The 23,250-nt window shown below is 37.3% G+C and overlaps 2 protein-coding genes across 2 annotated transcripts; one reads left to right on the top strand and one right to left on the bottom strand.

Annotated features, from left to right (window-relative positions):
- The first annotated feature begins 1,439 nt into the window (after nucleotides 1–1,439).
- On the top strand, nucleotides 1,440–11,922 carry LOC125226959. Its single transcript, XM_048131146.1, has 8 exons — nucleotides 1,440–1,544; nucleotides 1,876–2,041; nucleotides 2,596–2,813; nucleotides 2,893–3,003; nucleotides 3,684–4,131; nucleotides 5,621–5,751; nucleotides 6,507–6,641; nucleotides 11,396–11,922. The coding sequence occupies exons 1-8, from the start codon at nucleotides 1,440–1,442 to the stop codon at nucleotides 11,459–11,461; spliced, it is 1,380 nt and encodes a 459-aa protein (XP_047987103.1). The 3' UTR covers nucleotides 11,462–11,922.
- A 3,040-nt stretch (nucleotides 11,923–14,962) lies between these two features.
- Nucleotides 14,963–23,001, bottom strand: LOC125227510 (histone lysine acetyltransferase CREBBP-like). The gene is made up of 4 exons (XM_048131843.1): nucleotides 22,851–23,001; nucleotides 21,033–21,232; nucleotides 19,978–20,209; nucleotides 14,963–15,755 (listed from the first exon to the last, which is right to left on the bottom strand). Exons 1-4 carry the CDS (start codon nucleotides 22,977–22,979, stop codon nucleotides 15,711–15,713), a joined length of 606 nt encoding a protein of 201 aa, XP_047987800.1. The 5' UTR covers nucleotides 22,980–23,001; the 3' UTR covers nucleotides 14,963–15,710.
- Nucleotides 23,002–23,250: the final 249 nt, after the last annotated feature.

Raw genomic sequence — 23,250 nt, 5'->3', positions numbered from 1 at the left:
AAAATACACAAAAGTTAACAGATTTCACCAAAGCACTTATCAGTGTAATATGAATTATGTACATGTTAAATTGACATAAATAAAAGAAACACATTTAAAAGTTAAACTATGGTTATTACATTAATCACCTAAGGAGTGTAAACCATGAACCTTACAGAGTTTTCTGTAAAACACACCAACACTATCAGCAAATATGTCAATATCGTCTGTCTCCAACATGATGCGGTTAAGAGCAGCTCGTTTCGAGCGGTGCTGGTGTCGCGAACTCGCCGCCTGCCGCGCACAATGCCAACACCACATTCGCTCTTGGCACTTGACCCCATTCTCTCAAACACGGATGCGTCATCTACATTGGTGAAACAGTTGGCGGTAATGCATAATATGCAAAGTTTCTACCTGGTTTCTAGAGTTTGAAGACCAACCATTCCTGTTACAATAGAGATGGATACATATATGGGTAATATCCGTACAAATCGTTTGTAAATGTGCCACAGAACTTCCTCTGCATCTTTAATTGATTTTCCAATAACTTTTGGGAATACTGGTGTGAGTAGATAGATAAAAACCTTTAACACAATTATCAGTTTGAATACTAAGTCTCACGGGAGTTTTATAGTTAAAGTTAGGTAATATAAAGATAAAAATACTACTACTACGGTAACCTCATTAACACTGGCAACACGTGTGAGAGGGACACCCGTGGACAGTCAAAAAAAAAACTGTTCAGATCCTTGTCAGTGAGAGGTCATTCTTTTTTTTTAAGCTTTTTAAGACTGTCTGTGTCCAAAAAGTGTGTCTTCTTTGGGCTGGTGTCCCTCTCGCACTTACTGACAATGTCAACATTATTCAGTGACGTCATCACTGTAATACATTGGGGATACTAGTCAATTTTCAAAGTTACTACCAAATCTACTAATACCCATTTGAACATATTTTTTAATTATACAAATCTTTGATTTATTGGCATCAAAATAATAACATTATAATTATTTTCCAATTCTTTGAAATATATCGAAAGTTCGAAACCCTAGTTTGAATATAACACTAAAATAATATAAGAAGTTATAAAGTCAGGTAATACACAGATAAAAATACTACTACTATGGTAACCTCATTTAGCACTGGCCACACGTGCGAGAGGGACACCAGCCCAAACAATGCCCTCTCATGTGGACCGTTTTCGCTAGTCTGATACGATCACCTTTCTATCTCAGTGATAAGGTTCAATTTAGTATGGCATAAAATGTGATTCCACAATCTAGTTTAATAATTCTAAATCTATGGATAAGCACATTTATCTTTTTTAGGCAATACATTAAAGTTGGCCATTGGCGCCAAGATCCTTTGATGTGTGGACAAAAAACCAACGCCAATCGGTTGGTCGGCTCTACACGCTTGGCCAAGGCGTTCCTCCAAGGGTTGGTGGAACCGTTGGCCACATGTGTACAGTGGCCATAAATTGTCAATGTCATTATGTCAACGTCAACGAGGTTGTGCTGGCTGTACCCGACCCGGTGTCGGCGATTGTTGTTAATGTTGTTATGGTTTGTTTCCTTCCTTTTATGTTTTACTTCAGTGTTGAAAAAAATCTTTTCTTTTCTTCCTCTACAATTCCGCCCTGCTCCTCAAACGTGATTGTTAAATATTCATTTGGAAGCGTTCTCGGCGCAATGATAAAGTACCTATATAAAATTATATGACAAAGGGCCTGGCCTGGATGCTACCAAAATGCTACTAAGAGAATACTGAAATTTAAATTTACGTATCCAAAAGGTACATCGGCTCGGCCGACGCGGCGTGGAGATAATATTGATTTAAGTGTTAATTGTTGTTATTCACATTTAAAGTTTTATTTACCTTGTATTTAAATTGCAGATGTTAGAACCACAAAGTAATAATGATTGGATGGATTGGACAATACTTGATTACTTAAATGAAGATTGCTGGCATGCTGTGCTGCAATATGTGCCCATCCTGGACCTCATTCATACTGAGAGCACTAGCAGACAATGGCAGAAAATGGTCCTGCAGTACTTACAAGGTGAAATAATAATTTTCAAGACCTTTTGGCCTAAGGACTTCCCATAGACATTAAAAACAGAACTTAGAGCAGACAAAAAAATGTAATATTGAAAAAAATAGATGTATTTTTTTGTTATTTGTTATGATATTTAGCTCAACAATTTCAGTTGGTGACTGTGATTGCTTGCCATTAGTTGATTTGTGCAGACAAACATTTGTTTGGTTACTTTAAACAAAATGTGTAGGTATGAATCAAAATTATAAACATACACATTAGGGTCCCCCTACATCTAGCGTCTCGCGAGCATAGCGTCGGACCAACTGTATGGGCAAAGCCTCTTTTTTTTCATACAGTTGGCCTGACGCTATGCTTGTGAGACGCTAGATGTGGGGGGACCCTTAGTACCACTTGTTTCAACTTTAAATTGTTTCTTACTTTTGACTACATATGAAACTTCCTTGGGACTCAAACAATTCTAAGTGGGTCATGTTTCATAGCTTGAATGATTGTTGCTAGTTTTTCACGGTCATTTCCACAATATTGTTACTCTAACCTAAAACGTATCTTTTCAGGAATTCATATAAGTATATTAGAAAAAAAATATAAATTCAAAAGGGCTAATCGTAATGCTCGTGTGTTGGAACTATCTCACTCTAGTTATGACCTTGACTTCAAGTCATTTAATATGTGGATCAAGAAAGTTGGGCCGCCCGTCGTGGCCACTTACTGTGACAATGTGGAAACATTAATACTAATTAGAGAAAACTGTCCTAATTTAGAAAGCCTGACTGTAAGTATTCATCTTATTAGCAGTTGTAGTGTACTTTTTTACTTTTGTAACTTTGTAAAGAGACTTTGTGATTTTGCAGTTGAACAGCTTGCATAACCGATGTAGCTGCTGTGGTTTATTGGATAGTTTCCCGTACAACCTGAACATGGACTTCAGGTGCTTGCGAGGGCTGTACTTCACTTCATGTAATGTAAGTACACTATCGAACAGTAAGTATTATAGTACCCTACCAGTTTTAGAACTGTGGTTAGTCCTGTGCTCCAAAATAGCTCTAGGAATGTTGGCAATTGATAAAGAGGCAGTTAATTCTCTTTATTAATTGCCATAACATGTCTGTGTTAGGTCTGAAGTCTGAGTGCACTCATATTGGGGGTGTAGTAGGGCAGGGCGTGTGGCGTGCTTGTCGAAACAATTGAAGCTTATAAAAGTGTCAGGGTTGACGCTGCATAGCGTGCGCGCGGGTGAATCTGTCCCTATGACAGCAATTCCCGTTAACTTTGTACATTTGGATCACGTCTCCGATTTGATAAAAATTGGTATGCTGATAGAGTCCATGATTTTGAGCAAGATCCACTAGGTTTCCCAAAATGTCCTATTAGGTTGTTTGTATGAAACTTTCCTTTTTTGTTACCGAAAATGTATAGAAATCTGGTAACAAAAAAGGAAGGTTTCATACAAACAACCTAGGACATTTTGGGAAACCTAGTGGATCTTGCTCAGTATCATGGACTCTATCAGCCTACCAATTTTTATCAAAATCGGAGACGTGATCCAAATGTACAAACTTAACGGGAATTGCTGACGAACGCTCCGCCGAATTAAGTTTAAATTTATCAGAAAATTCGCAAGATGATTTATATTTTTTTACAGGTGTCGGACCACTGTGTTTCTCATTTTATAGCAGATAAAGCTGTAGAAGAACTAGAATTTAACAATTGTAACATAATGACAGGGGATTTTTTCAATACTATAGACTTGTCAAACTTGAGAGCTCTTCTCTTAGAAAATTGTGACGATTTAGAGGCTGAGCACTTGCTTTCTGCAGTCGAGTATCTTGGCAACCTGGAAAAGTTAGTCCTTAACCATATGTGTGCCGACATATACAAAGGAGTTCAAGGAATTCTGGATAAGATGCCCAAATTGGAATATCTAATAATATATGATGAGAAAGACTCATTGCCTTGCTATGACTATAAGCCTTTATTATGTTTGACTCGTTTGAAGTATCTCCAGCTGAATATCCAATTGCCCGATGAAGCCGCGGCAGGTATACTGCAGGGTTGCAAGGATTTGACAACTTTGAAGTGTGACTGTTCTGGTGAGTGTATGATTTTAGGCATGTCCATATTATGTTCGCAATAGACAATAGGATTTTTTTACATCCCAGCCTGTTGCTTGGTCAGACCAAGCTAAGTAAACAACGACTATGATATACTGGTAGAAATTGCGACAGTTATGATTAGATAAAATAAAATTTCATAAACAAAGAAAAAACAAATAAACTTTCACGGCAATTCAGATTAAATAGATTGCGGTGAAAAACTGGTTGAGCCCCCTCATAGCGCATACCTACCTGATTGTCTTGTCATAAAATGAGTACAGTTATTAGCTATTACCACACAGTTTTTTATTTTTTTTTTATTTATATTTATTCAAGTGAAATACGGCGAGGCAAGATCGTCACTCCATTTTTGCCGTGCAGGAGTACCACAAGGATCGGTTCTCGGTCCGATACTATATAACATATTACCTCAGCCTAACAACATTCATGTGGCCACCTTCGCTGATGATGCTGCTTTTCTCGCGTGCCACAGCGATCCTAATGAAGCAAGCAGGATTCTACAAACTCAGCTCGATAAAACCTACGAATGGCATAATAAATAGCGAATCAAAGCCCCCCCCCCCCTAAATCCCATCACATGACATCACATGACTAAGGCGTGAAACCTGCCCACCAGTCAAACTAGGTGAAGCTGAATTACCGCAATCATCCTGCGTCAAATACCTTGGTTTTTATTTGGATCGAAGAATGACATGGAAGGATCACATAAAGCACAAACGTGGAGATGTCAACAATAGATTTAGGAACCTATTATGGCTACTTGGAAGACAATCTGTATATATTGTCTCTGAGTAACAAATTAAGAGTATATTGCAGACAATCTGTATTGTCTCTGAGTAACAAATTAAGAGTACATTGCTCAGTTATCAAACCAATCTGGTCCTATGGGATTTAGATATGGTCTACTGCCAGCAAATCAAACGTTCTATGCCTCCAAAAGCCCAAAATAATATTCTAAGGGGTTTGTGCGCTGCACCTTGGTTCACTCGTTCGTAACAGTGAAATCCATGACTACCTAGAAATGCCGACTGTCCATAAGAGGCAAAACGCTATTATAATGATATTTACAAGGATCTAGCCTAGCAGTGCATCCAAATCCTCTAACCATCCCATTACTTAGACCGGACTATGTCAGGAGACTTAAAAGAGCCTATGTGCTGGATATTTGAGGGAAGGTCCTCACTTTATACACATAAATGGTCCTAACGTTCTGGAAACGCCATAATTGTCACTCAACGAATCTGATTATTATAGTCTTGTGTTGCGACTGATTTCAGGTATTAAACATGAAAAAAAAAAGTTATTAGCTGAATCCACACTGACCGAGCAGTCTCGCGCACAAAACGCACATTTGCCTCACCCGAGTCAATTTGCTCGGCAAGATGGCGGCCCTCAGTCAGCTGAGGACACAGCTATCGACCCAGTAGCCTTAAGGCACGCATAACGTTATTCCATTTCGTTGCAGATATGAGCGAGTCCTTCGTGACAGAGTTGCTGTGCACACGGGGCGCGCGGCTTCGCAAGCTGGATCTGATGATGCTGGCCTTGGAAGACGATGATATAGTGGCCATCATCAGCGCTTGCCCCGAGCTCACGGTACAGTTACTGTTACGTTTGTTATTACATACTATTATATAAGTACATAGAAGAAGAGACGATCAAATCCAGTTGTCAATCAGTTATATAATTTGACGCCAACTAATCACTCGTAAGCTTGTCTAATTTGCACGTTTTATTTACCTAACAGTGAAGAAAATAGGCGGACATGGTGAAAATATATTCGTTTAAAAAATAGGTACGCAGGGTCACGAGTTCGAGTGTCGCCCAGGCTGTGACCGAGTTCTCATTTTTTGTTTTCTCAGTATAGTGGAATCGACGATTGACGTATAGCTTGGCAAAGAAGAGTAGAAATGGAACTATTTTTTTTATCATAGCAACATTTAACTGTGTTGGCTTAAAGGTCTCGTAACCAGGCCATAAAATCCTAAAAAAAAAAAAAAATTGAAGTGTCAAAATCTGTTAAAATTGTTGCCACGTGCAATCCGTTTTGCAGACGGTGGCGCCCCTATTATTTTCTGCTCTTTTTTGCTGCAGATTACCGGACCGGACCGCGACCTCGGTGCGGTGTGATAGTCTGTTACGGTCTTAAGCTATACTCTGTCAACCAAGTCTGTTAGTAAATAAGAACAAAGAAAACCATATGCATCCTTTTCTTTAGGGTGCTAGAGAAAAGGATACCTATAGTTTTCTTAGTTCTTATTTACTGAAAGACTTGTTTGACAGAATATATTTGAGCGGACCAAGGCAGCTCCTGTGTGGTAGCTGGTAGCGGTTTTTAAAATGGTTCGCAGATGTTGGTAGTGTCGGGCGCGTGGCTGTCGCCCGCGCTGCCGGCGCGCGCGGCGGCGGCGCGGCGCGCGGTGCGGCCGGGCGTCGTGCTGCGGCTCGACCTCTCCGGGACCGGCTTGTCCGACCCGAACGAACTGGTATCATATAATAACTCCTTATATGCATAATATCTATTCTGTTATATTATATGTATATATATTTGTGTAGCTGTAGAAGTATATATGTTTTATATTGATTGGATTGTAAATAATAGTGTTAATAATTGTCGTAAATTGCATATACCTACGTAGTTGTCATGCTCTCTAAATTATTTTTTCTTACTGCACCCACATTCGCGAATTTCTGTTTTGCCCTATGGATTTACTGGTAGAGAATGCCTTAAGGCATTAAGTCTGCCATTTGTACTTTTTAGGGTTCCGTAGTCAACTAGGAACCCTTATAGTTTCGCCATGTCTGTCTGTCCGTCCGTCCGTCCGCGTATAATCTCAGTAACTGTTAGCTCTAGGAAGCTGAAATTTGGTACCAATATGTATATCAATCACGCCAACAAAGTGCAAAAATAAAAAATGGAAAAAAATGTTTTATTAGGGTACCCCCCCTACATGTAAAGTGGGGGCTGATATTTTTTTTCATTCCAACCCCAACGTGTGATATATTGTTGGATAGGTATTTAAAAATTAATAAGGGTTTAATAATAATAAAAATAAATAAATAAATAAAAAATAAATAAATAAATAAAAATATATATTGTTGGATAGGTATTTAAAAATTAATAAGGGTTTACTAAGATCGTTTTTTGATAATATTAATATTTTCGGAAATAATCGCTCCTAAAGGAAAAAAAAGTGCGTCCCCCCCCTCTAACTTTTGAACCATATGTTTAAATATATGAAAAAAATCACAAAAGTAGAACTTTATAAAGAATTTCTAGGAAAATTGTTTTGAACTTGATAGGTTCAGTAGTTTTTGAGAAAAACACGGAAAACTACGGAACCCTACACTGAGCGTGGCCCGACACGCTCTTGGCCGGTTTTTTTATTATTGTGCTATATAAAGTTAAAATAAATAAATTTCTATACGAACGCCGAATACTCAGTTAAAATATTTTTCACCACACCAACTGGTAAAGGCTTACTTTGCTATTCAAAAACAGATAGCAAAATTGCATTTTATCTTATTTCATACAAATTTTAACTTGATGTCTTGAGCTAGCTGGTATAATTTACGTGTAAATGATGATTTTGAATCATAAATATTGATTAGATTGATAGATTTGATTTAGTTTGATGTTCTATAGTCAGTATTTTGTTCGTGTTGGTGTGGTGAAAAATTTTGTGTTTCACTCGGTGGCAAAGTTTGTTTAACCTTTGTGCCTTGAAACCCTCGCAACGCTCAAGATTCCACTTTTTGAACACGGTTCAATATTGGAATCTTTCGCTTGCTCGGGTATCAATATTGGCACGTGCGGTTAAACAACAACTTTGCCCCCTTGTAAAACAAATAACTATAACTGAGTATTCGGCTAGGAAGGAAAAGGATAAACTCGAGATATTTTGTTATAGAATAATATTAGAGATGAGCCGAATATTCGGTAAATATTCGGTATTCGGCATATTCGGCAAGTTTTTCAATGTTCGTATTCGGCCGAATAATTCGGTTGCATAGCCGAATATTTACCGAATAAATAAAGTAAATAACTGATAAAGATCTTAGGTATTCCGTTGGATAATAAGCTCCTATTTTAGTAGCTTTCGAAGGAACTACTAAAAAGAGATAATTAATTACCTATGCGTCAAAATGTAGGTAAATATAGTTTTGTAAAAAAGTTAAAAAACCGTAGTTTAAGAGTTGAGAAGAGTTCAGAGTTAATTTAACTAGGTTTTAGTTATCCACTACTACAACATACGGAGCCACGCTGTTACGTCGTCGCCTAAATAGAATATTGTTTTTTTTTGTCTGATTTTTACTGTTTTATGTGCCATACCTATTGTTTTTATTTTTTAGTTTCACAGTGCTTTGGTTTTACTGTTATGCTGTGTAACTTATTTGAATAATAATAATAATAATAATAAGCCCGCGGTGGCAGCTTGTGGCGAGCTGACGGTGAGTGGCGACACCGCGGACCCCTATTCCAGAGGGCACTTCCATCTAGCCCTCGCCTCTGCGCTTGCCTTAACCGGCCGGCCAGAGTGGATTCGCAAGAGCGGGACCTATGCTCCAGGTTGGAAGTGTAAAATGTCATAACGCCGGCGGCCTGCTGAACGGATCATCGGGATCTGGCTACCGCAGTCTCACCTCTCGACAACCTTTCAGCCACTCTTCAAGTGTTGCTCTGTTGTCGCACCATGCGTGCGGCCGTTTTGCAGGGCCCACTCAATGAGTTGGCGAGTCACCGGCGTCACCGCCTGTCTTTTACAATCTTGAGACTAGTTGTCATGGCAGGTGTCCGATAGTCTCCCCCCATAGACCATTATCCAGTCCATCCAACTTGCACAACAATAGCCTATGACCTTAGTTCCCATCGCAACACAAAAGTGCTGCACTGAAATAGTCTTTACACCTGGCGGGGACCATCTCCGGATGTATCATATTGTGCGCTCGGGGATGGTATCCGCCAGGTGTATCCCTTGCCTTTAGATTAAAGTGTCTAAAAGGGCCTCTGTGCTGTTGGCTTCGGCCCCACACATGCCTCCCAAAAGTCCGGGACCCCATGGTCCCGAGATATGGTAAGACATACAAATAATAATAATATGTGTAATAATATAATAATAACATATGTAACCATTATCAATCATTTGATAGTTTTAATCTTAACATCCGCTTTAAAAATATGGCGTAACCGAATATTCGGCCGAACCGAATGTTCGGCCGAATATTCGTATTCGGCAAAGTCCATATTCGGCCCATCTCGAAATAATATTCTATCATTGCGCTAGTCCTCTTTACTCGTAAACAAAATTAAGTCAAAGTATTTGTATTCAGCGTTATGAAGTTAAAATCAATACCCCTTCAGTGGGCTATTTCACCACAGTGACACAATTTTTGTTGATAAGTAACATTGTTACTCAGCGTCAATAAATCCTTGTTGAACAGCCAATGAACGGCGAAGTATCAAGCTAGGAACATATTACGCGGACGTCCGTCGTCGAGCGACCGCGGACGCGGATCTGGACAATGAATATACACTTAACCGTCCAAACTATTGGTCGACGGTCGTGGACGTGGCCTTGAGCGCATGGACGTCCGATCGAAATCTGGCTCGCTGGATGTTTTGGTGACCGTGCACACTGATCGGTCGCGGTCGCGGTCGCTCGCCGGCGGACGTCCGCGTAGTATGTTCCTAGCTTCAATGTCGGGAGACACTGACATGTTATCCCGCCAGGCGGCGCCTGTGCAAGTGTCTAGGCATGTCACAGTCATTCATATGTGTGAGAGAGACAAAAATATCTTCTTCTCGCTCTCACGTATGAAATTCTTTATCTGTGCAATGGACTAATAAGGTGGCGCCATCTGTCATAATAAATAAAAATAGGATATTTATTTACCAACACAGCACGATATAGAAAAATAAGAACTTATAAAAACTTAGTAAGTAAAATTACAGATGTGTGTGCAGTAGAATGGGTGAGACTCAGCGAGACCGCTGATTTTTTTAATCTTTGAGTGTGCCTCCTCAATGTCACTATTCTGAAATAGGTCACATGGGGTTACGTTACCGCATGGCTCACTCGTATTATGATGCACTTAAAAGCCAAATGCAAGGGTTTTAGCTAGCAACGCCTTTGGTACAGTCTGGCCAATAACAAAAAATAAAACCGCCTTCAAAAATAAGCGCGTTACAAAACACGGAGAAACTAAAAAGCAAAAAATAATAAACCTTTGAATTCAGATTTCTTATCGTATTGCAATAATCTAAACATCCAAATTATAAACAAATCAATTATTTTTGCAGTCGGTACCAGACTTGTTCGTCGCCTTGCTATTGCCTGTTTGCCCCACCCAACCATACGCAGGCTGGCACCGACTCCAAAAATAATTGATTTGTTTATAATTTGGATGTTTAGATTATTGCAATACGATAAGAAATCTGAATTCAAAGGTTTATTATTTTTTGCTTTTTAGTTTCTCCGTGTTTTGTAACGCGCTTATTTTTGAAGGCGGTTTTATTTTTTGTTAAAAAAGTTTATTTATTTGTTGATTTTTAGTGGTTCCTATTGATATTATATGTATCAGTCCGAATACATGTACACTAGTGAAAGAATTATCCTTTAACTCCTAACCATTGAGGAGTTGACCTTCCATCATCAGCTCAGCCACATAAAATTATTACCATCAGGCGTAAATACTGGTTTACCTTTGAAAAATACACTAAAAACATTACATGTGCCTATAACATTTGAAGAGTTCCCTCGATTTCTCCAGGATCCCATCATCAGACCCTGACTTGGTGCCAATGGGACCATCTCGGGGTTATACCCGTTCGATCAAAAAAAAAATTTTGAAAATCGGTCCACAATTCTCGGAGATATAGAGGAACATACATACAAAAAAATAAAAAAAAAAAAAACATTCAGTCGAATTGAGAACCTCCTCCTTTTTTGAAGTCGGTTAAAAAGAGTAGAAATTAAAAAGTTGCAACATCGTAGTGTCGTGTCGTCCCGTTTTCTCACACATATTGATTTGAAAGGGATGACACTACAATGTTGCCACTTATTAATTTCTACACTAAAATAGTTAGTGTTATTTAATTATTTTTTTATTATCAAAAAAAAAAAACTACACTACATAGTCAGACTATAAGCAATGCCTTACGAAATAGTCCTTCCTAAACCCTCTAAAGTGTACTAATACTGGATCTTGGCAGTTTTTTCAAATTGTTCTTTGTTTTCAGGGAGAACTTTTCGGAGATTATGAACCGATGAAGTTGGAGTATGAAGAACTAATTATAGAAATTTAATTTGAAGAACGCCTACACAATTACAATAGATGTCGTCACTGCAACCGCTTATAAAACCGAAGTTTGACAGCAGTTCAGGGTCAAATTAGTTGTCCCTTTCTAGTGTACAACACTATCCCATTCGACTATTAGGGTTGTCAAAAATCAAATCGTTATTATTTCTGTGGTAACGTAAAGGAACGTCAAGAGACGGCAAAGTGAAGCAGACCGAGCAGATGGAACTACGTAGTACCTACAGCAGCTTGTTATCAGAAAAAAACCCTTCGAAAAATGTATATAATTTGAAAGTGGCAGCATGCGGTTTTAGTCGCGCCATCTCGCGTGATACCATGTCTTCTTATAGGCCATATAATGAGGAGGCACACTCAAAGGATATGACAGATGACGCCACCTTATTAGTCCATTCAGATAAAGAATTTCATATGTGAGAGAATATTATTTTTCTCTCTCTCACTACAGGCCGCCTAGCGGGATAAAATGTCGCGTGTCTCCTCATTATCTAATGAGGAATTGATTATTAAGAAATTACCGCCTAGCGGTTATTTGTTATAAAATGTTGTATTTTAACGTGTGGAATTGAAAAACTCCGAAAGGATCATTATCTAATGAGGAATTGATTATTAAGAAATTACTAAGTGTCCATTTCTGATTATGATTGATAGATCAAAAACTCATCAGTATTAAAAATATGTGAACAATAATTATTAATTAAGAATAATGTGATATACATTAACAGGGTAGGTATTAGAAGTAATTTTAGACATTAATGTAAATAATTTGTCCAACTGCGTCTCAAGGTCATCCCATAATTGGACGTCGACTCGTTACGCAGAAACGTTCCAATCCATCTGAAATAAAATACTTTTGTTTTTCCAAGGTCTAAAACTTAATGACAATTTCATGTGGATTGGAACGTATCTGCGTAACTACGTCCAATTAAGACCAAGAATGACATACAGATTCTGTGTAAAGTCAGCTGATTGTTTAGAAAACACAGCTACGGGCTTTTAGCATATAAGTCTTATGTTATGATATGATAGATCACGTAAGGCCAAAAAGACTAAAGTTTTGATTATGACACTAGTAGACTGGTCAAAAAGAAAAAAATAATATGAAAATTATTAACTTAATATCTGGGCGACCGAGCTTCGCTCGGTTCTATTTTAATATATCACGTCTTTAGATAAAAAAAAACTCTTATAAATACAAAAACAAAAAAAAGACAAAAAAACAAAAACTTAATTTCTCGCCGGGATTCGAAACCCTGACACCTACGATCTATCTGCGTACATTAGACCGACCTCGTACGACTGAGCTAAGCGAAATCGATGCGCGCGCGGCGAAATTAACGACCATATTTTACGTTTACTAACGCGAAAGAAAAACTCATGAAAACTCGAAAATTCGCGTTTTCCGGGATCTAAGGCTACGCTAGATCGATTTTTCACCCCCGAAAACCCCCACATAACAAATTTCAGCGAAATCTTTAGAGCGGTTTCCGAGATCGTCGGTATTAAATAAATAAATAAATATACAAGAATTGCTCGTTTAAAAGTATAAGATTTAACTACAAAAAAGAGATTTTAGGCGATAAGTTGCTTTACAAAGTGAAAGATGCAGCTTTACATTACACTTTGTTTTTTTAACAGATATTCGTGAAAGATTTAATCGGTCTATAGTATGTAAATGCTAAATTTAAGAAACGGGACGTACATTTAAACAAACAGTTTAGTGTTAAGTATTAAAATGTTTTTATTATTACAGTCTTTGGTTTTCATTTCCTTACAAATCTATATTAATCATTAAAATATGAATCAAAAACAAATTCTACTTATTAATCAAATCAAAAATCTTATTTACACATTGATTGTTTCAAGTTAAAATTTGGAAATAATGGCACCCAGTTAGAGGAAAACTTGCAAAATCCTCTCACTTGGCACAATTCAATGTGTAAATACAAATATTTATTAACAAAGAATAAAGAAAGATACTAAAAAACTTATACTAATATTAATTCGAATATCACAATCAAATTACTTTCATTGCAGATCAAATGACACTTAAAACGAAAGAGGACGCTAGCACCTAAGTCCTAACCACATTGTCTTTCCTCAATATTGAAATTATAGGAAATATTTTTACACAATTTGATGTGTTTATAACATTACAACTAGGGAATGCAAACCGGTTTACCGGTTTCCCGGTAATTTTGCCAAATTTGGATTATGTCGGTAAATTACCGGTTTTGAAAAACGACCGGTAATTGCATTCCCTAATTACAACATAGCTACAGATGCAGTGCGAAAAGATTTGCCTTCGTATTGTTACGGAAACGTACGAACGTGTCATGCTATTTCAGTCAGTCTCAGTCCAAGATGTACCGACATTGACTGAACTAGCATGACAAATACGAATGTTTTTAAATACCATAGACTATAGAGTAAGTAAGAGTAAGCCTCCCCACAGACGAGTCTATAGTATGCAATCTGACAGTTCAAACTGACACTGACAAGACACTGACAGATTTGAACTGTCAGATTGCATACAAGTTTTTTTTAAGATTATGAATTTTTAAGACTGTCTGTGGGGAGCCTTTTGTAACTCCATACATCAGTTAATGCGGGTTATTTGTATAGGCATAGTTAAGTGACATCTAGAAATAACGCGTCAAATAGCGTGAATTATCAGTGCTGCTACTTGTTAATAGATGTCGCGACGAACGAAAAGTCCAATGTTCACCAATTTTTAGCTAATATTACAATAGGCTAGTTTCCTACACTTAAAATAAAATATTTTATGCCGTGCACGAAATAAAGCACCACATAATTAGAAGAAAAACATGGACAGTAGTTATGTTTAAACATAATTTCTATTTAATAAGTCAAAGAGAAAGATATAAAGTAGATGAATTGACCGTGACGTCACTCCTCAGTATTTCATAGTATTTCCATATAAGCAAATCGTTTTGACAGTTCTTAAAAAGAAGCTGATTTGACTAGTAGGAAACTAGCCTATAGTATTAACCAGTATTCTGTTCTCAATTATTTCTGCTTGTAATATAAGTTGTAAACTGTTCTAATATTAAATTTTTGGCAGACGAGACACAGTTGCCACCTAGTATCGAGTAGTGGTACTGACAATTCACGCTATTTGACGCGTTATTGTCGCTAGATGTCACTTAACTATGCCTATACAAATAACCCGCATTTACTGATGTATGGAGTCTTTCGACGACCGGTCTGGCGCAGTCGGTAGTGACCCTGCCTGCTGCGCCGCGGTCCCGGGTTCGAATCCCGGTAAGGGCATTTATTTGTGTGATGAGCACAGATATTTGTTCCTGAGTCATGGATGTTTTCTATACATAATATATATATATATATATATACATTATATATATCGTTGTCTGAGTACCCATAACACAAGCCTTCTTGAGCTTACCATGGGGCTCAGTCAATCTGTGTAAGAATGTCCTATAATAATATAAAAAAAAAAAAATGGAATTACAACTCTTCCCTTGCTTATTCCTCTATGCTAAATACGAAGAACCCTATTCTCACTACATCTGTATGCCCATAAGTTTGTTATATTCCTTAAAAAATAGGTGTGTGAATCAGATTCATGCAAACTCTCATAATAATTGAAAATCGAAATAAAATTTAACATAGGAAGTAGGAACATAAATGGAATTCTGTAAAAAATCTATAATGACAATATCCAGCCAGGAGGGCGATTTTTGAATCTCCCATACGGGATTTTGTCACTAAAATACCGGTTGATAACGGTGGCTTGCTTATTATTTTCAGTGACAATTTTCTGAATTAGAACGCGTGAGACTCAAAAATCGGCCCGCAGGTATAAAACGATGCTGGTAGCAAAAAAGACTAGAAATGGTAGTTTTTTAATCATAGCAACACTTCCTGTTCCCAAAAAAGTGACTCAATAGTTGCCACATGCCAGTTTACATAGACGGTGGCGCCCGTATTATTATAAAACTCCCGCGAGACTTAAACAAACTTTAAACGGGTTACTCACGTATAAAGTCGATATAAAGCTCGGCATTTGTCTCGATCCATTCGCCTTCACTCGTCGAATGCGCGGAGTGTACAAAAAAAAAGATCCGAGGAAATGGATCGAAACATGTCGAGCGTTATGTCGACTTTAATACGTTTAAAATATTTTTAAGATGCTCTTATTATTTTTTACTCTTTTTTTGCCAGGCAGTACGTCTTTATTAAGACTTGTTTAATCTTCAATGATCCTCTGGTGTGATGGGGACTATGTGAACTTCATCAGTCTGTAAGGAAAATATTTAATTAGGACAATTTTAATAACCTAGTCCCCTAAGATGGGGAGGATTCGCAGAAAGGGAAGCTTGAGCCATATCACTACTGTCATAAATTAAATATAACAAGATCATACCATCCCATACATTAAAATGCGATCGCCTACGAACGCGCTTACACTCCACCACACATAGATGGCGCCACAAAAAAATGCCTCGTTGCCACCGATTATTTGTAGATTGGCATTAAGTGTCAATTCCGAGCCGTAAATCTATGTCAAAAGTGACACTTAAAACCATCAAGTATAATCGAAAGCTACAAGACATTTTTTTTGTGGCGCCATCTATGTGTGGTGTAGTGTAAGCGCGGTCTTAGGCGGTCGCATTTTAATGTATGGGATGGTATGATCTTGTTATATTTAATCTATGCTACTGTTCAGTGTACTGATTATACAAAATAATTAATATTTACTAATGAGGCTGCATTTCATATAAAAACCTTCCTAAATATGGATATTGCATCACCATTTACCACATAATAGTGGATTTTTCACCTCCATCAACTTGTAATAATACTAGTTTTTGAAAAATACACTTTTCATATGTCACGACACTCGCGACATCTAACGTCAAGTAGCGCTACTGATAAATCCGCTACTTGACGGTAGATGTCACTACGAAAATAAATCAAGCGATTTGCCGTTTAATTTAGTCGTTGATACAGATGTCGCTATGCGACAACCCAAGGCGTGTGTACGTAAGGAAATGAATGGAAAGATTTGCGAGAATCAGAATTGGTTAAGAGCTAAGTTTACGAAATATTTAAAAATATGTGTTTTTTTATCGCGCATTAATTGCACAAGTACTAGAAAAAATGCGTCTAACTCAATAAACAATAACTTTACCGCAATTGATGTTATTATAAAATTTTTGCGTCTATTCATGCTCTTTCTAAAAATATAAGTTTCATTGGTATATGATAATATATAACCATGTAATTACGAATTTGGTTTAGCAGGAGTCACTCTGCCCGGTCGCAGAAATGGGCGCTGACCGTAGTAAAGTATTCAATATTTTTGAGGTCCTATTTTACGGATCCATATGCGAGAGGTATCGTTTCAAAGCTAATTAAACCTACTATATTTTTTTATAAATAACTATAATCATAAAGGTAGCTGTTTAGAAAATATTTGAAAATATGTGTTTTATAGACCATGAGTCGCACAAGTACCTACTGGTAAAAAATGCTTCTTAATCAATAAACAACAACTTTCCGGAATTGATGTTAGTATAAGATTTACGCGGAATTTCGTGTGCTTTCTAATAACATAAGTTTTATTGGTGTATGATATTATATAACCAAGTAATTACAAATATGGTTAAGTAGGGGCCACAGCGCCCGGCCACGTATGGATGCTGACCGTCACCAAATTTTCTATATTTTTCAGATCCTATTTTATTTAACAGGAATCTTTTGAAAGCATATTATGCGTACTATCATTGGTTCTCAATAATTTTAGTTGTAACTGTAGTAGCTAACAAAATATTTGAAAATATGCATTGGAACCGATGTGAGTAAAACATGCTTCTAGCTCAATGAATTATATTTTTTCCGCAATTGATATAATAACAAAATAAACGGCGAAATGTATGACCTTTTCAAATAATAAGTTTTGTCAGTATTGCATAAAGAATTAATGTTAATTTATCCATCATACTCACTGCGCAAGTGCGCACCGTCATATACATGGATGACCATTTTCGTTGCCGTTTTCATAATTTTTAAGATTGTATCTTGGTGCATGACCAATAAACAATAACTTTACCGCAAATAATGTTATGATAAGATTTACAGGACATTTCATATGCTTTCTAAAAATATAAGTTTTATTGATGTATGATATTATACAACCAAGTAATTACGAATTTGGTTTAGCAGGTGTCACTGCACCCCCGTGACGTAAATAGGTGCTAACCGTCGCCTAATTTTATGTATTTCTCAGATCCTCGATCAATTTGTGAGAGGTATCATTTGAAAGCATATTATGCGTACTATCGTTACTTTTTAATAATTTTAGTCGTAATTGTAGAAGTTTACAAAATATTTGACAATATGTGTATTTTTACTGTATATGAATAGCATTCGCAGTATTCGCACTGATACGAGTGAAACATGCTTCTAGCTCAATAAATTATATTTTTCCGCAATTGATATAATAACGAAATGAACCGCAAAATGTATAGCCTTTACAAAAAATGAGTTTTGTTAGATTTGCTTAAACAATTAATGTTAATTTGTCCACCATACCCACTGCGCACGGTCAATCGTCATATAAACGGATGTCCACCGCCGTTGCCTTAATTTCTTCATCATTTTACAGATTTTATTTTACTGATCAATTAAGTATATAAGTAAATTCGATACGTGATAGATTATATTTATTATGAATATACGATTAGTGAAATAAAATCTGAAAAATCATGAAAAAAGGCAACGACGGTGGACATCCATTTATATGATGGTGCGCAGTAGGTGAGCTGAACAAATTCAAATTAATTGTTTATGCAATACAAACCAAACTTATTTTTTGTGTAAGTCATACATTTTCCGTTTATTTTGTTATTATTTCAATTGCGGAAAACTATAATTTATTCAGCTAGAAGCGTGTCTTATCAATGCCAATGCTATTCATGCACAGTAAAATACACATATTACTAATCAAATATTTTGTAAACTTCTACAGTTTCGACTTGAAATATTAAAAATAAAGATAGTACGCATAATATGCTTTCAAATGATACCTCTCACAAATTTATCAGTAAAATAGGATCTGAGTAACGTAGAAAATTTGGCGACGTCAGTCAGCACCCAATATCGTGACAGGGCGCAGTGACACCTGCTAAACCAAATTCGTAATTACTTGGTCATATATAATCATACACCAATAAAACTTATATTTTTAGAAAGCGCATGAAATTTCGCGTAAATTTTATAATAACATTAATTGCGGTAAAGTTATGGTTTATTAAGTTAGAAGCATTTTTTATCTGTATATGTGCAACTCGTGCTCGAAAAAAAAACTCATGTTTTCAAATATTTTGTAAACAGCTACCTTTATAACTATAGTTATTCAAAAATAATTATAGACGGTTTAATTTGCTTTCAAATGATACCTCTTACATATGGATCCGTAAAATAAGAACTTAAAAATATTGAATACTTTACTACGGTCAGCGCTCATTTTTATGCGACCGGCGGAGTGACCACTACGAAACAAAATTCGTAATTTAATGGTTATATTATCACTTACCAATAAAACTTATATTTTTAGAAAGCTCATGAATAGTCGCGTAAATTTTATAATAACATCAATTGCGGTAACGTTATTGTTTATTGACTTAGAAGCATTTTTTACCAGTACTTGTGCGACTTATGCTCGATAAAAAACACATATTTTCAAATATTATGTAAACAGCTACCTTTAATACTATAGTTATGTGTAAACAATTATAGTAGGTTTAATTATCTTTCAAACGATACCTCTCACATATGGATCCGTAAAATAAGACCTCAAAAATATTGAATAATTTACTACGGTCAGCGCCCGTTTATGCGACCTGGAGGATAATCCCTGCCAAACAAAATTCTTAATTATATGGTTATATATTATCATATACCAATGAAACTTATATTTTTAGAAAGAGCATGAATAGACGCGAAAATTTTATAATAACATCAATTGTGGTAAAGTTATTTTTTATTGAGTTAGACGCATTTTTTACTAGTACTTGTGCAATTCATGCGCGATAAGGACAGAGTGCAGATGATGCGGGTTCAAGTCCCACCGGAAGCGTATTTTTTATTTATTTTTTCCTTTAATATACAAATAGCGCTGGTAGCCTAGCGGTAAGTACGTGCGACTTTCGTTCCAGAGATCGCGGGTTTGAACTCCGGATGGCACCAATGAGTTTTTCGGAATTTATGTTCGAAATATCATTTGATATTTGCCAGTCACCTTTCGGTGAAGGAAAACATCGAGAAGAAACCGGATTAATTCCAATAAGGTCTAGTTTACCTTTCGGGTTGGAAGGTCAGATGGCAGTCGCTTTCGTAAAAACTAGTGCCTACGCCAAATCTTGGGATTAGTTGTCAAAGCGGACCCCAGGCTCCCATGAGCCGTGGCATAATGCCGGGATAACGCAAGGAGGACGATGATACAGTCCTGTTGCTTACCTGAACAGCCTTGGACAACACGTCACGGCGATCCCAAAAAAAACCGCATCTCTCATACTCTCTCTCATCTATGTCCATCACTACGTCCCATCTCTTGACAGCCAGAAGGCGGTAGTATTCGTCCAGCGTGAACGCGCGGTCGTAGATGTACGTTTCCACTTTCCTCGCGTACACCGCCTTGTCCTGGTTGTTCCCGAAATACTCGAGCCTGTCCGCTGAGATGGTGTCAAGTCTGTGAAGGTTTGAAGAAAAAATTTTAAGTCTCATAGAATCTCATGCAATCTGGGTGAATTCAAGTCAAGAGTGAATAGGCTATTACTGAACCAGTGAGCTACAACCTCGGCCTTGTTGTCACTTTCCATCAGGTGCGACTAAGGTCAATCACTGGCCAGTTTATAATAAAAAAAAAAAAAAATTGAAGACAGATGTTATATACACTAAAGAATAAGTGACAAATCAGTGTGAAACAGCTAAGCCATAATCATATGCCAATCCTGCAGTATAATCAGGGCTTTTATTTTTCCGACATGATAATTTCTTACATAGTATCAGCTAGTCAGCGACCGAAACAAACACCCTAGACGTCAGTTGGCAGTTGCGTGGGATTGTGCAATACGTACCTATCGGACCCCAGGTCCAAGGTTATAGATTTAGTCTTAAATTTGGTTAAATGTGGTCAAAAGACAGAAATGTATAAGTAATGTTTTGTTTGTAGTTTGTTTTAAATTTTAACTCTGTTAATTAAGCCCTAATAGTTCTGTAGGGGCGACATCTTCGTGAAATGAAAAAGCCCCCAAATAAAGTTTGAAAAAAAAAACAAGCTCAGCGTTTGGCGCCAATTACAAAAGTTACAGCACAGAGCAAACAATCAGCATAGAGTGTAGAAAATAGTAGGGGCACCACCGTCTATACAAACCGTTTAGCAAGTGGCAACTATTGAGTCACTTGTGTATGAGAAAACTGAGTGTTGCTATGATAAAAAAAATTGTTCGATTTCTACACTTTTTTGCCAGGTTGTGTGATATAAATATGTATCTGTAAAAAGTCAAACTTACAGCAATTCCACAGCACGCAACCTCTTAAGTTCTGACAAAGTTTCTTTCAACGCCATTTTCTGTTTGATGCGAAAACAAAATGGCGTCTGACAGTTAACCTTGGTGCAGCTTTGAGCATGGCAGCCGAAGAATTTGAAGAGAAACTTGCAGTCCATGCAGTTTGATCGTTGCTGGCATTTCGGGAAGTGGTTCTTGAAAGCCTTTAACAATGGAAACCATAGAATTGTATTGCATACATGATACAAGGAGAAGATTGGCCTTCTTTTGATATGCTTGTAATCATAGAATCTACATGTGTTAGTGGATGACACCTAGCGTCAAGTAGATGACTTAATCAGTACCACTACCATGGACAAGGTATATATAGTGTCCGTCAGGATGGCGTGAGAGATGTCTGAATCGTCACAACATTTGCACCAAATAACTGTACCTAAACTGTACTAAACTGTACCTATAGTGAAGAAAACTGTACCTCAAGCAATCACGCATTAAATAGATAGTGACATAGACACGCCGTTCTGACGTCAGGTTGGCGCGCATAGCCGTGTATCGCCCCAACGTGTTGGAACTATGTTCTGGATCATATATCAATAAACTGTACCTAAACTGTACTTCATAAAACTGCCAATAATAATATTTAAATCACACGTGATATCGGTCAAATCAACGACGAAAAATTTTAGTGCTCATTTGTATGTTTTGCCTATCAATTTGGAACAGGCGCTTGTTTTGTTGTTGATTTGACCGATATCACGTGTGATTTAAATATTATTTTTGTCAGTTTTATGAAGTACAGTTTAGGTACAGTTTATTGATATATGATCCAGAACATAGTTCCAACACGTTGGGGCGATACACGGCTATGCGCGCCAACCTGACGTCAGGACGGCGTGTCTATGTCACTATCTATTTAATGCGTGATTGCTTGAGGTACAGTTTTCTTCGCTATAGGTACAGTTTAGTACAGTTTAGGTACAGTTATTTGGTGCAAATGTTGTGACGATTCAGACATCTCTCACGCCATCCTGACGGACACTATATAGAGGTTCAAAAGTTTTAATCCTGTGTGGAGAGATGGCGGTCTATGCACTTTGACTACACATTTTACTTTGCAAATACAACGTCACAATAGCAGTTCAGAATTCACAGGTTGAAACAAAGTTGAAATAAAAACAGTTAAGCAAGTGAATTAAGACGCTGACAGCACCCAATGGCCTTGACGCTAGCGTACACTGTCTAATCGTATGGGAGTAAGAGAGAGCGCGATATCACTAAAAAAGGGCGGATAGGTACGAAAAGTGCGGAAAAATATTAGAATAAAATAGAAAGATGCATAATTTGTGCAAAATGTTTCGATACTGTATTAGATATGTATATATTTGTTATTATAATATTAACTAAAGACAACTAAGTGAATAATGGAACGACACACAACCGTTTAATGACGAACTCGAGACCAATTTTTGCAATTTTTTTCTATCGAGCCGATTTCATTAAATCGTGTAACGAGTACGGCTATGTTCTTTGAAATATAATGAATAATAACATATAATTTACTTGCCTTACTAAGACTAATAGTTTGTCTTAAAAAACTGCGCAAGTAACATCAATTTTACGCAATTGGGTGTTGTCAGCCCCTTACGGCTCAGCCACACATTGGTCTAAGCGCGACAGCGGCGAGCGGCGGCCATACATTGAAGCGAGACACAGCGATGGGACTTTTCATTCGCACGTATGGCTGCCGCTCGCCGCTGCCGCGCTTAGACCAATGTCGTGGCTGGGCCGTTAAACTTAAAGTATAGTGTTCTCTACATATACCTTTATTTTCAGACAAATTTGCTGGCTGCAGTCATCATTGCCGCATGAGTTGGCATGTTGAAGCGATTCTCCTGCTTGCTCGTAACTTGGAGGCAGCTCATTCTTAAGAATTGCTGGGCGCATGTCCATGTTCTCCTGAAATGAATCTTTTATTTAAGGATTTATACCTTTCTGGACACATCCATTTATTACAAGTATTACAACACAGCAACAGGAGAGAAGCCCAGGGGTGAGGAGTGATGTCATGCCAAGTTGGCTAATCCATTTAAGAACTAACTATTTAAGGTACAGTCACCATCAGATATATAAGAGCGCCCGAGGTACTCAAAAATATCTGAACACGCCTCTATTGCCTAGGCGTTAGAGGCGTGTTCAGATATTTTTGAGTACCTCGGGCGCT

This window comes from Leguminivora glycinivorella, chromosome 6 (genome assembly GCF_023078275.1).
Source record: "Leguminivora glycinivorella isolate SPB_JAAS2020 chromosome 6, LegGlyc_1.1, whole genome shotgun sequence".
Classification (NCBI taxonomy): domain Eukaryota; kingdom Metazoa; phylum Arthropoda; class Insecta; order Lepidoptera; family Tortricidae; genus Leguminivora; species Leguminivora glycinivorella.
This window is presented reverse-complemented; position numbering and strand designations above follow the sequence as displayed.